This window comes from Pipistrellus hanaki (genome assembly GCF_964339955.1).
Source record: "Pipistrellus hanaki genome assembly, chromosome: 1".
In the NCBI taxonomy this organism is placed as follows: domain Eukaryota; kingdom Metazoa; phylum Chordata; class Mammalia; order Chiroptera; family Vespertilionidae; genus Pipistrellus; species Pipistrellus hanaki.
Genome location: NC_140503.1, coordinates 49,093,921 through 49,110,782, shown reverse-complemented (window position 1 = coordinate 49,110,782; position 16,862 = coordinate 49,093,921). Strand labels below are relative to the sequence as shown.

General features: G+C 48.4%; 1 protein-coding gene across 2 annotated transcripts in view; it reads right to left on the bottom strand.

The window, feature by feature from the left end:
• Positions 1 to 14,032: 14,032 nt before the first annotated feature.
• Positions 14,033 to 16,862, bottom strand: part of ALDH1A2 (aldehyde dehydrogenase 1 family member A2) — a 91,373-nt gene continuing 88,543 nt past the window's right edge. For both annotated transcript variants that reach the window (XM_084898777.1, XM_084898776.1), the window contains one exon: positions 14,033 to 15,861. In XM_084898777.1, the coding sequence (XP_084754903.1) occupies positions 15,789 to 15,861 (73 nt within the window). In that variant the 3' untranslated portion in view covers positions 14,033 to 15,788. The remainder of the gene's footprint in view (positions 15,862 to 16,862) is intronic.

Sequence of the window (16,862 nt, the reverse complement as noted above, 5' to 3'; positions counted from 1 at the left end):
ATGAGCCCCATATCACACATTAGTAGCTGGAGGCTTCCTTCACAATCCCCTTCATTCACCTCATCATGGCTACATTGGCAGTGGGGTCTATCACCAAAGGACACCTTGCCACCCAGGTTTCCTTTCTGGGGATGTTGCAGTTCTTGCTGCTAATTCGGTAAGGGTTCTGCTGATGGTGTAGATCCTCCTCCCTCAAGGAATTGAGATTCCTTCAGTGACTACACAAGCCCAGTTTTTCCTCAAGGTCATCGGTACTGTATTCTTTCTTTTTCTTACTTAGCAATTTACCTGTGAAGGCTGCTCTGAGAGTAGACATTACCCTGGTACTAGGGTTCAAGTCATGACAACAATATGTGGGTTTCCTCTCAGCCCCAAAGAGAATTCATTTCATGAACAAGCTTTTAAATATTAATTTTTGCACTCACTGGCTAGTATCATAAATTTATCCATTTCTGATCATGGATTTTTGGGGGGCATACAAAGAAACATTCCTTGACATCCACTGGCCTCATCAATAAGGAGCTCTGAAGTTGGGGGAGAGATGCTGAAAGCAAATCCTGTGTACCCGTGAGTGCACTCGGCCATTGATACAGACCCACAGGTGCTGCAAAGGGAAGACATGCCAGGAACAGTCTCCCGGCTGCATCTGAAAGATGGTAGGTCCACACCAGAATAACAACGCTCAGATGCTCTCGTGAGAATTCAGTCACCACGGTCCTCTGGAGGCAGTGGGAGCCTGGAGGCTGGCTGGGCTGAGGTGCTCACACTCCATCCATCACCTTCAAAGCAGCATCCTGGGCAGGAGCTCTTCCAGGGGGGCTCCACTGGGCAAAAGGGTGTTCCATTTGCATTTCTTTGTTGTGCTGTTTGCATTTTGCACTTTACCACCTGTCCACCCAAAGGTAGAAGTTCATTAAAATATCCTCCTGTGCAGGCCTTCCCAGGAGATAGGGTTTTCCTTTTCCCACAGGACAGCTATCCCAGGCCCAGGCCTTACCTCACGGTAGCTCAGGCAGCCCATTTTCTTCAAGACAAAGGAACTTTCCACTCAGAAGCTTCTCCTTTGTTGAATCTCTCTGGCCTTAGTTTCCTTATCTGAAGGATAATGTTGGGCTAAATGTGGACCTTCCCAACTCCAACATGGGATGATTTTTGCTGACCCATTGTAGGAAAGAGAGGAATGATAGTAAAAGCTTCCTTGCTGATCTTTCCACATGCCAGGCACTAAGTATTCACATGTACTGGCTGTCTGTCTTCAACACAACTGCCCTTGACAAGTACTCTAGTATGTTTATATCAGGGATGAAGAAACTAAGACAAGAGTGGTTAGAGGACTCAGTTAAGCTCACACAGAGTAAGAAGTAGAGCCTGGGTACCCACCCAGGCAGTCTGAGTTCAGAGTTGGAAATTTCAACCACACCCTATATTGAGATAAATTATTACATATATGTTACATATTTATTTACCTAACTTCACCATGTGACATATGAACACATTATTCTAAAAATTGAAACATCCATTGTGAGTCTGTACTGCTGTGATTACTAGTAAAAGAGAGGACATTTTCATATGCTAACTAAATTTTTCTATGTTCATTCCTCTATGAATTACCTATTCATATTGTTTGTCTGGTGCTCTATTGGCTTGTAATTTTCTTATTTATTTCTAGGAACTTTTTATATATTCTGGATACCGATCACTTATCTGTTACATTCATGGCAAATATTTTCTCCTAATCTGTTGGGTGCATGCTTTTAAAAAAATCTCACTTATTGAATGCTATTGCCTTGACATGCATTAGCAATAATCCTTGTAGCAAAACTATGTGATACTCCCTTCTTCAGCTTTATAGCAGAGCGATAAAGGGTAAGCGTCTTGCTCCAAGTCACACACAAATGGCAGAGCCGGGAATGAAGGCTGTCTGTCTGCTTCAGATCCAGTCTTACTACCACTCTTAACTCCATCCAGTCTCACAGTCCCACTTGGCAAAATGCAAGGACTATTTTTTTAAACATCAGGTCATTCTTATCATAGACAATGACTATAAACTCTTTAATTCAGCTAGTAAGCTTTCCTGCTTCTATTCATGTCATTTGGTGTAATCATGTGCAAGAAGACCCAGGAAGTAAAAATCTAATCACTAGCCCCTTGAAGGCAGGAACCAAGTTCTGTTCACAGTGCGACCCCAGAGCCTGTGGGAAGTGCTGGGAATTGACAAAGTGGAAGGTGCTGTATCCAGCAGGCAGAGTTCTCCTGGCCTGGTGTTGCCACCATGGGAGGATTTGTGCTCTCCACTATCCATGGGGATGTCTATCCACTCATACATCCACCCTGGATGCTGTGCTGAGAGCTGTGTGAGTACTGTGTTTCCCCGAAAATAAGACATCCTCTGAAAATAAGACCTACTTACAGGTTTCCTTCTGCGTGAAATATAAGGCATCCCCCCAAAAATAGCCACCTCCCCCTAGGCTAAACATGAGATATTTGGTCCACTGATTCTGAAAGAAATGGAGTCACAAGAAATTCACCAGGAAATTCAGGAATTGGATTGTTATGATGATGTTCCAGAAGATGATGACATGATTGTCATTGAATAAATGAGTAAATTCTTGATACTGTAGGATTCACAGTTTGTCTGGTTTGTGTTGACAACTACCGTACTACCGTACCGTATACAGGTAATAAATTTCCTTTATTTTCATTTAACAATAAATGTGTACCGTATTCTTCTTCATGAAAAAACAAGACATCCCCTGAAAATAAGACCGAGTGCATCTTTGGGAGCAAAAATTAATATCAGACACTGTCTTATTTTCGGGGAAACAGGGTAGATGCTGTCCCATAGCAGGTTCCTTCTTCCTGACCATTCACAGCTCCTCCTGGATCCCAGCAGAGCATGGCCCGCCCGCCTCTTTGTAAGGTCTGTTTAGCATTTCAGAGGGAGCAGAGTGGCCGGTTCTATTTGCTGCCCTTGCTTCCAGGTCGCCATCCTCTCCCTTCCTGCCAGCTCTTCACTGCTTTGTTACACACACTCAGGATCTACCCCTGGTTAATGGACAGATATTTTCCCCTTGAGGTTGATTCCAAGTACTTTGGGTTTTCTTTTGTTGCTTGTATCTGTACTTTTTTCTTCTAGAAGCTACTGTCTGGAGGGAGTCAGTATGGTGTTAAGAAAAATTCTGGACTTTGCCGAAACCGGTTTGGCTCAGTGGTAGAGCGGTCTGCGGACTGAAAGGTTCTGGGTTTGATTCCGGTCAAGGGCATGCACCTTGGTTGCGGGCACATCCCCAGTAGGGGGTGTGCAAGAGGCAGCTGGTCGATGTTTCTCTCTCATCGACGTTTCTAGCTCTATCTCTCTCCCTTCCTCTCTGTAAAAAAATCAATAAAATATATTAAAAAAAAAAAAAAAAAAGAAAGAAAAATTCTGGACTTTGGACATGAATCTTCCAGCTCTGTGCCCCAGGCAAGTAAAAATGCTAATAGTCAGTATGCTACATAGCAAATCATAATTCTCTCAGTCTCTGATCCTTGCCCTATATCTGCCCTTCTAAAATCCTTTTTGGAAGAAGAGAAAATATTTAAAGAACTCAAATGACACCTTGCCTATAAAATTTCCCCCAGACTAGCCCCAGACCCTGTTTCCCTGTCAAAATTGAACCCTTCCTTCCTCTGCCTTCCCATTGTAGCTTTTCTTCCTCTAAGTACAGCACTTGCAATATTACAGTGACTTATTTATCTCCCTTCTCCCACATTAAAGGTAAGCTCCAGAGGACCAACATGTCTCATCCACTAGGTATTCTGAGCACCTATGCCAACACTGAGTGTGGAGTAATCATCCCACTGAAAGTACGAAGAGGAGTGGGCCCGGCTCCAGGAAGAGGGAGTCAGTACCAGAGAGCAGAGAGAGGGAATGATATCAAATGGGTGAGCTGGGGTTGGAGGAAGAGATAAGTGGAAAGGGGAGAGTGATAATGGAGATGTGTGTCGGGCAGAGGTTGGGGGTTGGGGTTCCATCACCTGGATGGAGGCTCCACCCCAAAGGCTGGAAGAAGATTGGACTTCAGTTCTGCACTGCCACTTCCGATGCCTCTCAAATCTCAGTGCCATCACGCCATGGGCTCCTGCTGCCTCTTGCTGAGGGAGTGCTGAGGTTGAGAGGAACGATGGAATGTGAAGACACTGCGTGAATGAGGCAGCAGCATGTGGAGGGGAGCTGGCCCCCAGCGCCTATAGTCGGCACACAGCAGGGACCATGACAAACCAGGTGCCTGGACTGCTAGTCAAGGGCCCTCCCACCACAGGGGCCGCCCCATGGGAGCTCAATGGGGAGGAACATGGATTTTCAGCAACGCAAAGGAATTCTTCCTAAGATCACACACAAAGCCCAGAATCATGGCCAGCTCCGAGGCCAGCCAATTGGATGTGAGAAACAGGAAACAACCAAGCGATGAAGTAAACTGATCCAAGTGTTGAAAAGATAATTTGTCCAAAACCAGCCCCGTGGTGACGCTTCGCTGTTATTTATTAGCTAAGGGCAGGGGTATGTGGATCGACCATTACTGGACGATCTTTAAGGCCATTACTGCCTCAAGTATCAGAACGAAGGCTCTTGACTCTCTCAAATTTCCAGCTCCTTTTTTGGGAAGGTTTTGTTCCCTATGGAGACTTTAGGAAGCAGGCCCTGTGTTTAAAGGTTTGATGCCACATAGGCCAGAAAGAGGAGGGGAAGATGCAACACCCATGGTGAAGTTCACACCTTCCCAAGGGGCAGGAGGGCATTTTTTATTTTGCCTGGGGGGGTCCCACAGTCGTTCATCCAGCGATCCTGACATCCCCACTCTGAGTGCAGGACCCCTTCGCAACACAGAGTCATACCAAGGGGAGAAGTCAGCTGTGCCCTTGAGAGGGGAGGGAAGAGGCTCTAGGGGTGGACACACCACAGCCCTCTAGTCCCGGAGAGCAAGTGCCTTCAGTGAGACAGTGACAACAGCAAACACCGGCTGAGACCTGGGCACACTAGGCAGGGAGCTGAGGACACTGTGTACCAGAGCTGCTGCCCAAACACTCCGCCCCTAAACCTCCATCCCCTCACCTGCAGGAGGAGACTCTCACTCCCGAATACCATCTTGTGAGGTTACTGCACTACAACCACGGGGCCACATGATGACGATGTCGATAGCCTCTTGGATACCTAGAAACTGCTATCGGGTCTGCTTCTGGAAAGAGGGCTGGGGAACGGGACAAAGCATGGGAGGTATCTTCCAATATCTACATACTCTCTCGTTGGCTTTTGAGTTTTGAACCTACTGCATGCAATTAACTATCCAAAAATAACTACAATAATTCACATTTAAAGTAAGAAGGACCCACAAACATAGTCTCCCAGTCCAAGTGAATCAAAATACCCAGACAGGAAGTGAGGCAGTGTTTTAACCAATTCTCTAACGTGACTCTGGTGCCAGGTTCAAGGACCCCTGCCTGCACTTGAGGGTGACACTTCCCTCCCCACAAAGGACCCGTGTTTTACAGGTAAGAAAACTGACCTCTTAGGGGGCCAAGGCACACCCTCATGTAGGAACAGGACAGCCGGTAGAATCTTCGTTTCCAGTGCCCAGACCTCCAAGCCATGGAGACCCTCCTCCTCTTCCCACTGGGGCTCCCAGAATCCTCCCCTCTCAGCACCACAAGAAAGGCTCTCCTTGGCCCAGGTCCCTTGCTTTCTGCTCGCCAACCTGGAAACCTGGGTGACGATGTGTTTAGTGGGTACTAATGGGCTCCTTGGCTCCGTTAAAAGGCAGGCACTGCTTGAACCCTTCTGGAAACATTGGCAATTAATGGCTGTGTTTTGCTCCTGGTAAGTTCACATGGGGAATTCACTACAATAATTTCCCCAGAATGCTAGCTGCCCCAGGAGGCAGAGGACAAGGAGCTCTGCATTCAGTCCCCGGCCCTGGGCTGAAATGTTTACCTTGTGGAAGTCATTTCTCTTTTCACCTCGTTTCCTACGTCTGTAAGATAAGGACACTCGACACAATAATCTTAAAGGAACCATTTAACTCTTAAAATCTATTCCATAACCCCTGTCTGAATCTTTCCTTTCTGTTTAAATCTATGCTTCCAATGACAAGCCCTGGCCGATTCAATAGTCCTTTTGGAAAAGAGTTCCTGGAGATGTGGGTAATTTTGAGCTCGGAGCCCCAGCAACATGGTTGTAGCCATTTCAGGATCAGGCTGGCAGTCCAGGGAGCCACTCTGTGCAAACATCAGTCTTGATCACAAGAAAGAAGGAGAGCTTGGCATGCACTACAAGACACTGAAGCCAAAAGATGGAAGTGAGCCGTGAGAACTGAAGGAGGCGCTGCCTAAGAAACATGTGTGGTGTGTGCGCGCGCGTGTGTGTGTGTGTGTGTGTGTGTGTGTGTGTGTGTGTCTGTGTGCAGACACGCCTGCTCCTGCCGCAGGTGAGTGTGCCTGAGAAAGGGGTGGTCCAGAGGAGATGCCCTATTTTTCATTCTCTGGCAGGACCCCTGAACCAACTGAAAGCCTTAACCTAAGGCTTTCCTCCCACTAAAAGGCAAGTCGGTGCTCCCAAGGAAGGCACACACCTCGAGTGTCTACAAGCTTATCAGATCTTTTTATGAACAGCTGATTATTATTATTATTATTATTATTATTATTATTGTGATAAAACATACATAACATATAGTGTACCATTTTCACTGTTTTTAAGAGACAGGTTTTGTGGCATTGAGTGCATTCCTTATTGTGCAACCATCACCACCACTGTCCCCATAACTTCTTATCTTCCCAACTAAAGCTCCCTTGTTCCCCTCTCCCCACCCTTGGCCACCACCATCCTACTTCCTGTCTATATGGATTTGACTGTTCTGAGCACCACGGGTAAGTGAATGGTGCAATGTATTCCTGTCATGTCTGGCTTATTTCACTCAACATAATAGCATTACAGGTTCAACCATGTGCTGTCACGGGTCAAAAATCCCTTTTTAAGGTTGAATAAAAAGGGATGTGTCTCTACCGCATTTAGTTGATTTCTTCATCCACTGATGGACACCTGCATTGCTTCCATCTTTATTGTGAATAACACTTCTGTGAACATGGGTGTGTAAACATCCGTGCCAGTCCCTTCTGTGACTGGGTTTGGATAGGGGTGGGCAGGCCATATCTGGCAGGCTAAAGCATTGCAGGCCGACTCCATATTTCAGAGTTTTTTTCACAGCCTTCCCATGCAGTGAGTGAGTCCTCTGTCTCCCCACCGTCCAGTGGCAGCCACTGTGCGGACACCCCCAGGCTTTCCTTTCTGAGTTGGGAGGGCCTGGCCCAGCGCGTTTGGTGGCTCTGTGGAACGTTTTCTCACAAGCATGGACCTTCCTGCCGAGGACACAGATGTGTGACTCAAACTCACGTAGGAGCACTTCTCCCGAAATCTCAATGACCTTCAAAATAGGAAAGAATTTAATTGGAGGGTATGGGAACCTCTCTCCTAGAGTGGGGCTTTAAAGGTTACCAAAACATTTCTGAACAATGTGTTAAAGAGACAAGACTAAAACTGTGGTTTAGTTTCCTGAAAAGAATTCCTGACAAGCTATTTATTACAGAGCCCTTGATATCACTGAGGGTAAGTGGAAAAAAAAAAAAAAAAAAAAAAAGACAAGTGTTTCCAATATGTGCGTGGCTTTGCGCATTAAATTATTTGTTATCTTTGAGAGGGGAAAAGGGGAAAAAAGCCAAATCAGAATCCTGGGTCATCATGCTCTGAGCCAAGCCCTCAGGACTGAGTTCACAGAGTGGTTTTACTTTCCCCTGGTTTTTTGAGGTTATTGAGTCTTCTTGTGGGCAAGCCTTGTTTATAAGAATAGTGGGGTTTTTTTATTATTTTTCAATCTTCACCCAAGGATGATTTTTCCCACTGATTTTTAGAGAGAGTGAAAGGGAGGGAGGGGGGAATAGAAGGGAGGAAAAGAGGGAGGGGGAGAGAGAGAGAGAGAGAGAGAGAGAGAGAGAGAGAGAGAGAGAGAGAGAGAGAGAAATATGGATGTGAGAGAGACACATTGGTTGCCTTCTGCATTTTTCCTGAACAGGGGATTGAACTTGCAACCCAGGTATGTAACCTTGACTGGGAATCAAACTCCCAACCTTTTGGAGTGAGGGCCAATGCTCTAACCATTTAGCAACACTGAGTGTGGGGTTGGAAGAGGAGATGAGTGGAAGGGAAGACTGGTAATGGAGATATGTAGCCAAAGTGTTACTTATTTTTTAAACATATGAGAGCTAGGACAACATCTTCTGTGTTAAGAATTCTTCTCTAAAACTCAGTGTCTCCACAGAACTGACTGGGAAGAGATGTGTGATTTTAAATGGTCAACCTCTTTCCAGTCTCCCAGCATTCACATGAGTTCCAGTTCCAATCCCACCATCTAAGGGCACCTTTAAGAAACTTTTATTTTCAGCCAAAACCGGTTTGACTCAATGGATAGAGCATCAGCCTGCAGACTGAAAGGTCCCAGGTTTGATTCCTGTCAAGGGTATGTACCTTGGTTTGGGCACATCCCCAGTAGGGCATGTGCAGGAGGCAGCTGATCGATGTTTCTAACTCTATCCCTCTCACTTCCTCTCTATAAAAAATTAATAAAATATTTTTTAAAAGAAACATTTATAAGAAAATAAAATAAAAATAAAAATAAAAAAAGAAACATTTATTTTCCCATTACAGCTGACATGGAGTCAGTTTCAGGTGTCCAATAAAGTGATTAGATGTTTATAACCCTTCTGAAGTGATCACCCTGATAAGACTAACACCCTCCATCATCATAACATAGCCATTGCAATGTTATTGATTATATTCTCTATGCTGTACTTTGCATCACTGACTATTGTGTGACTACCACTTTATACTTCTTAATCCCTTCACCTTTTTCACCCAGCCTCCTAATCTCCCTCCCCTCTGGCAACCATCAGTCTAATCTGCTCTCTAATTCTATGAATCTGTTTGTTTTATTTGTTTATTTGCATTATTTTATAGGTTCCACATATAAATGAAGTCATATGGCATTTGTCTTTGTCTGACTTATTTCACTTAGCATAGTACTCTCTAGGTCCATCCACATTGTTGCAAATGTAAGGCCACCTTCATGTAGGTGTCCCCCTGCCTGCCTTCCACATGGGAACCCAAAGCCACAAATGTGCTAGTGCAGCCACAAGGAAACCTGAGATTTGCATCCTCTTCAGGACTACAGCTCTAGTGAATACTGATTTATTTATTCACTCTTATTAATCGCTGCCACTTTATTGTGATCTTACAATGGCCAGATTAAGCACTTTACACACAGTTTCTGTTCCACTCTTACAACAGCTGTGTGAAGTAGGTCATTTTATTGCCCCATTTTACAGATGAGGAAAACTGAGGGTTTGAATGGCTAATTTTCCAAGGGCACAGAGCTTGTGAATAGTGAAATACGTTAAAACTGCTCCTTTGCCCATTGGGGAATGTCTTTATGTAACCAACAGATTTTCCTTTCTGGAATTAGAGTGTCAGATGTGAGGTTGAAAGACTCAACATGTGATGGGTGGACAACCTTACACACACACACACACACACACACACACACACAATTCCCAGCCTATGCCTGACAAGCTCCTGCCCCCACCTCCCTTTGGCAGGGCAAAGCACTCTTGAGCACACACAATAAGGGGCAGCAGGGTGGGAGGGGACATTGCTGCGAGCTTACAGAGTGTCTGTGGCCATTACACCTCCCTCAGGGCTACTAGGGAGCATGAGCTAATTGTATTAACAAGTGACATCTGGAATTTATTCAATTTTACACAAATCCTGTGTTGTTTATGAATGAACCTGGGATCTCAGCTCTTTAACAAACAGACCCTGCCCATGGGTTTGCCGGGTCTGGCTAGAGCAGCGCCGTGGGTCCTTGTCCATTGCTGCTCAGCTCCCCGCAAGGAGGCTTGAGGGTTCCTACCCCAGGTCACCAGACAGGAGGGACCGGGACAGGTTCTACATTGCCCTCCCACAAATAGGACATAGCCTCTTGGGATTGGAAAGAGGGGTCCCACAGGAAACCTACCCCCTGGCCCTGAAGCTGGGGGGAGAATGATGAATTCTCATGACCTGCTGACTTATCGGCAAAGCAACGGAATCATTTTGTTTTTATGCTCCATAGTTGTCTAAAGTTGTGTGTCTCCGAAATGCATCAGCCATGACATGGGTGAATCCTCACTGCCAGGGTCCTGGGGTCGCTGTGTTTGGCTCCAGATGGGGTCAGGTTGGAGGGAGAGCTATTCTGTGCAGCTCAGGACTGCTTGGGATGGAGTGCTTTTTATCCTGCTCGGAATATAAAATATGAAGCCAGCCGCCCATCTCTGCAAACAGACTGCAGAAACAGTGTTGTACAAGAAATTAGGCAGCCCAAGCCCACTTGATAAATAACGTCTATTTCATAAGAAAGAAAAGAGGGACGGGGACCTGCGTTTGAGACAGAAACAGAAAAGGCAGGGCCCAAGGACCTTGAAACCATTAGGAGGCAGTGGGGCCCAGGCCACGGTGGTTTCAGGTTCCCCCTCGCTACATAGATAAATGGCCAACGGAAACATTATCCCAGCAGTTTCACATCAAAGGCTAAATGGCAAGCCGGTCTCCCTTTTAATCCGGCCAATAACCAAGTGAGAATCCGACATGTATGTGTTTAGGGAGAGGGCTTCAGGCTGTTCCAGAGTGGGCTCTCCCATGCCCATTCCCAGCCGGTGTCCACGGAGGAGCACTCACTGCATAAGACACGCAGGGTGGCACCTACGGCCAGCCAGCACCCTACGGAGCGGCTGAACAGTGTTAAATACACAGGACCAAAGCCTGGGGAACATCGGAGCTGCACTCACCTCCCTTGCCCCTAGCTGGCTGGAGGGATTCCCATGGAGTCCACCTGCCTGGAAACCCACAGGAAACCTACCCTAGGGGGTCGGGGGTCCACCCAATGGCCTCAAAGCTGGGGGGTGGGGGGTAAGAAATGATGAATTCTCATGACCTGCTGACTTATCGGCAAAGCAACGGAATCATTTTGTTATTGCTCTCCGTAGTTGTCCAAAGTGGTGTGTCTCCAAAATACATCAGCCATGGTGAGTCCTCACTCAGCTTTGGGAGGCAGGCAGGGCAGGAGCAATCATCGTGATCCCATGGAGGCAGGGGAGGCCCACGGAAGTGAAGTCACCACCCAAAGATGCCAGCTTGTAATGGCCGATTCCGGGCTCCAAGCGAGGGCTTCTGACCGCTTGTCCAGCCCTCTGCTGCAGCGTGCTCTTCACCCCACCTCGTCGCTGGTCAGCTGCGGCTAAAGGGACTGCCCACAGGGCAGGAACTGTCTGTGTGGACTTTCCCCAGCAGTCTCGTCCTCTCTCCTCTTTACACCTTTCACAATTCTGCTCAAGTGTTGACACTATTCCATGGCCAGTTTCCTCCTGCCTGACCTCGGCCAGCTAAGCTAGTCCAGCTCCAGTTTCTTCTAACTCAATGTGACGTGTACTAATTGTGGGTCCACGTCCTCTTTCCAGAGGGTCAGAGGGGACACTGGCTTATTGGTAGAGTCTGCCCTATGGCTCGGGGAGGCCTGGTGGCTGCAAGGCTGTTGCTGAGCATGGGCCTGTGAAAGGCATAAAGCACGCACAAGGCAGGGGTTGCTTATGCCTCCTCAGCCCACAGACCCAGCAGTCTCTACTCCATAAGGAAGAGAGAAAGTCAGGGTCTCCTCCCATCACCTTCATCCTCTACCCTCTTTGCTGCCTGCCTTCTTCAGCTCTCCCCTGGGTTTCTGGGGGGCACACCTGGTGCGATCTCCTCCTACTTCTCTCACGACAGCCTCCGCTTGTTTTGCTCAGCTTCTTCTCGCTGGCCCTGGTGTTTGTTGTTGCTATTGTTTTCTTGTTTTTTGTTAATCCTCACCTGAGGATAATTTTCCCATTGATTTTTAGAGAGAGAGTGAGAGGGAGGGAGAGAGAGAGAAACATTGATATGAGTGAGGCCATGGATTGGTTGCCTCCCACATGTGCCCCAATGGGACCGGGAAATGAACCTACAACACAGGAACCTGCCCTTGACTGGGAATTTAACCCTTAATTCGTTGGTGCATAGGCTATCGCTCTAACCACTGGACACACCAGCCAGCGCCTGGTTTTGTTCTTATTCCTGCATTCAGAGCCATCCCTTTTATGTTCGTGCTGTAGTTCGATCACCTGAGCCAGGTTCTGACCCCCTGTTTCTAAATGCCTGTTGGAGATTTCTGTCTGGATACCTCTTTATCATCCCAAAATTTCCACGTCCAAAGCCTGACAGCAAGAGGCAGTGGTGCTGCCATTTCCTCACTCAGCTGGGCTTGAAAGCTTCCTGGCCTACTTTTCATCTTTCATATTCATTCATCAGGCTCTGGCGATTGATACCCTGGTTTATTTCCTTCCCCTCCATCCCCATGACCAAGCAAGCATTACACCAAGAGGAGACAGCCTGTGTCTCTTCTCCATGCTGCTCCACAACTGCATGCTCAAAAGAGCTGGAGACGCCCGCTCTCTGTGACATGACCTGGGGACAGTGGCTGCCCCAAGCCCTCCGCAAGCTGACCACTGCCAGCACGCCAGGCCTGCTCTGGAGTTGTCTCCTCACAGTCGTCAGAGAGGGGTGCCTGGGCCTCGCCTCTGCAGCTTTTCGGCTTTCTCCTTTAACCAGAGATCCATTCCTCTTGCTTCCCAGCCTATCAGAATGCAATGGGTTTTCCCAGTTCAAAACCCACCCCTTCTACTCACTTCTCTTTGTCCTCTTTTCTTGGGTGCCTTCCTGTTCTCCCACACAGTCCAGTGGGTTCTGTTTCTTAGTCCCTACATTATAATATCTTTGTCCTTTATTAACTAAAATGTCATGAAAAAGAATGAAACCATCGAGATGAGTGCACTGAGGGTGTTTTGGAGGAAAAGGTACAACGGAAATCTCAGGTGTTAACAATAAGCTAAATGAATTTGGGGGCCCTGTTCTCACAAACCGGCTATGTGGAGAAAAGACCGTCACTACGTAGTGCTGACGACAGGTGTCCGATGGGTGTCTCTGTTTCGTTATTGACATCTGTGATGCGGCCTGCACTTGCCTGTATGTCAGAATTAGATAGGGAGGAAGTTTGAGGAACAAAGTATGTCTTTCTTCTAATTCCTGCTACAAAGGCACCTGCCCAGAGGACTTCCATGCTTATCTATGCCCATCTCTTTCTTGTTTTCTTGCTGAGCATGAGGGAGATGAGCAGGAAGCCTGCCTCTTATAGATGGAGTTCAGCCCGGCACCCGGGGGCTGCTCTCTCACCCACACTACTGGCTCCTCTGAGGGACAAGACACAGCAGGGAGCGGCCGAATCCCAGCCACAGACGTAGCTTTCCTCTGCAGCCACGTCCCCACTCTGTGTTTGTCTCACTAGACCTGGGCTTGGGTGGAGTTTGGAAGGAGGGGATGTGCAAGTCTAAAAAAGTGGATGCCACTCCACAAAAGCTCAACTCTGAGAACACAAGACAGAGAGCAAACAAGCTGTAGGTGGTGGTACAGTCATCCGACAGCTTCCTTCTTACAGCTGCAAAATGTTGCCTCAGGCAGTCAGCCTCGACTTCATTTTGCTCGGGTAAATTCAAATGCAGCCACACCAAGTGCCATCAGCAACGTGAGCTCAACATGTAGCCACGTTTGTGAGAACTGGATCTCCCAAGCTCCTCCACATTTAGCTCTCATGGAGGCTATTTTGAATGGAAAATGTTATTTCACGTGTTTCGTAGATGGTTATACGTGTTTGCCACATAAAACCGTACACACACACACACACATTCTAAGTGATGTCAGAAAATGAGGGTGTGGTCTGCCCTGCCTCGGCTGTAAGAACACCCTCTTGGACTCCTGCTCCGTCACCAGAGAGCGGCACAGCTGGGTGCCCGGCCGCCGGGAGAGGGATGCGCGTGTGACACAGACTTACAAACACAGCCAGAGCCCTGAGGAGTACACAATATAAATGCTTTATTGCTAGCACAGAGGTTTCTTCTTAAGTAAATTAAAAGAAATAAATCTTCATTTTCACATTCTATATCGCAGTTCGAAGGTAACTAGCTGGTTAACGGGTATGTTCACTTGGGCACACGCTATAAGGGGAGAGCATGACATTCACACGGAGGGTCGGACACGTGGCATCCCTCGAGGCGTTGGGCCACGGGATGCACTGTCGTAGGTAAGTAACAGCGAGGAGGAGGAGTTTCTTTAAAATGTGGACAGACAAGGGTTAGAAAGGGAACCTGGTGTGGTTAGGAAGCAGAAACAGTTAAATACAGAAGGCTATATATGTGTTGCCCACATTCCATATACTCTAGGTTATGTTGGGTACTTTTAAATAAATGATCTTCCTCTAGGTTAGAGATGGGGTTGGCTTTGGCAGCTGGAAGGAGGGGAGAAGGAAAGAAAGCGGACACTGCTCACATCACACTGGTGGGCTCACGGGAGAGGAGTGCGTGGCTGGGAGGAAAGGGGCCAGCCTGCTCCTCTCCCCGCTCAAGAGGCGGAGAGGCAAGACCGGTCCGGCAGGGGCCACTGCGAGTGGCAGAGGAGCGCTGGTGCAGCGTGGAGACCGGGGCACACTGGCACTGTGCCAACGGGAAAGAAGACCGCCAGGCTCGGCCAGATTTCCCAAGGTTCCTGCCAGTGGAACTGGGGCGTTTTAAGGCATGAGAGGCCAACACCCATAGCACTGGGGGGGGAGCCACCGGTGGTGTAGTGGGGGCTGGGGTACAGGAGAAACTATTGATCCAACCGCAGAGGTAATCCACTTAGTTAAGAATTGTCAAGCGGCGTTGGAAACAAAAATTATTTCTGGAAGGCACCCAGCGTTGCCTTTCTCCAAATGCTCGAGCCTACTCAGCTTGCTTTGGTTGACTTGAAAGATAAACTTTGGAAAAGGTCTTATTCATCTATGAGAACCACCCCCTCCCTGCCTTATTCTAGAATAACCGAGGAATCAAATGCAGGTGTGCACCCCCTCCGCCACACATGCCCGAGCTCAGAAGCTGGGAACGACATACCACCTTCCGGTCCTGCCCTCGGGCTCCCCGTGGATGTGAGAAACCCAGGCTGGGTCTGGAAAATCCCCAGTTCCTCCTTCCTTCCTAGTGTATCTGCAGTGCACCAGCTCCTGGCATTGTCCGTCTGGCCTGGCTCTAACTAAAGCCATTTCAATAATTTGCTTTGAAGAAATGGATAACATGAAATGGTAATTTGGCTGCAAAACCTTGGAAAATTGTTCCCGGCCCAAACATCTGCCCCAAATGAGCTCAGCTGAGCTCTCCGCAGAGGAGCAGGAGCAGGGGAGGAGCAGGGAGCGCCTGGACCGGGAAGAGGAAGCCGGCGGGAAGGCCGCCTTTCCGAGGGAGGAAGGGTCTTGTGACAGAAGGCATCCAATATCACAGCTCTCTATCCAGCCCCACCTCAGAGAGATACTGGGGTGCCGGTAATCACCGTCTTTCCTTCACCCTGCCCTCCCCAATATTTGGTATCGTTAGGTGATTCCCTACAGAGTGCCGAGAAACTGTGCCCAGCTGGCTGGCTTTAGTGATGCAGGGACCGGCCTGGCCTATGTGTCATCATTTTCATCTTTAAATAAGGACCGAGTGTCAACTTTGGATTCCTGAGAGCTGGGCCCCTCAGGGAAAGCAGAGAGGGGGGAGGGGGCGTGCAGGCGACCTTCACTTCCCTCTTGGCCTCCTTAGGAATTCTTCTGGGGGATCTTGACTGTCACAGTCTTCACTTCGGAGTACTCCCGCAGGCCGAATTCGCCCCTGAAAATGGAAAGGGGAGTGTCAGACACCAGGCCCAGCAGCCCCATGGGAGGTGCCAGAGTCCTGGGAGGTGCAGCCTGTCACCTGCTACCAGCAGGCCCTGGAGCTCCGGTAGGAAATCCTAATGACGCCAATCCCATGTGCGGGCTGGGGAAGTCACCTATGAGCAGCCACCGTTTCTTAAAGGTAAAGAATGATCTGTGTTCACAGTGTTACACACAAAGGCCACACTTCCCAACTACTCAGAAACAGGCCAGAGGTTCGCCGTGGCCAGCAGTCACCAGAGACCCTGGCTGGGCACCACTGTCAGGCAGACCCAGTGTCTAATGCCTGGGCTGTTTCTACCGCAGGAGCACCAGCTCCTCAGGACCATGGCGCGCTTTTCTCTTCCTGCCGCTGGGCCCAGGATGCGCCTGTGCTCCGATCGCTCTCCCAGAGAGCAGGGCCACTCCACCTGGGAGGAGACAGGGAGATCCCCAAGCTAAGGGCCTCTGGGTTTGGGATTCTACATCCCTTCTCGTTGGCTCTTAGATCTAATACATGGAAATGAAACCCCAAGGCCTATCTGGGAAGAGCACAAACCACCTGAAATGCCTGAAAAACATCATCCTGAATAAACAATGTCCGCAGCCCTCACAGCAATCAAAATAACTGACTGAAAACGACTGGGGAGCATTTGCGATCTTGCTCTTTGGCATATGTTGTCAAACAAACTCTTAGGAAAAACATTTTTAGAAGATGGGAAGTGGCAGTAAGCTGTCATCCACCCCCTCACCCCCCACCCCCGCTCCAGACTCTCCTTCCTGGCTCACAGGGACCTCTGGGTCTTGGTTATAGATCCAGGATGGTCATTCATCTGGTGAGCAAACATAACTGAGCTATGACTCTGGGCAGCACTGCGCTGAGCTGGGCGAAGGAGGAACTAAATAACGGCCCCAGGCTCTGAGGAGTGTGCCGGTGGCTGGGCTGAGAGGAGGGTGGAGCTGGTCACCAGGCCAGGT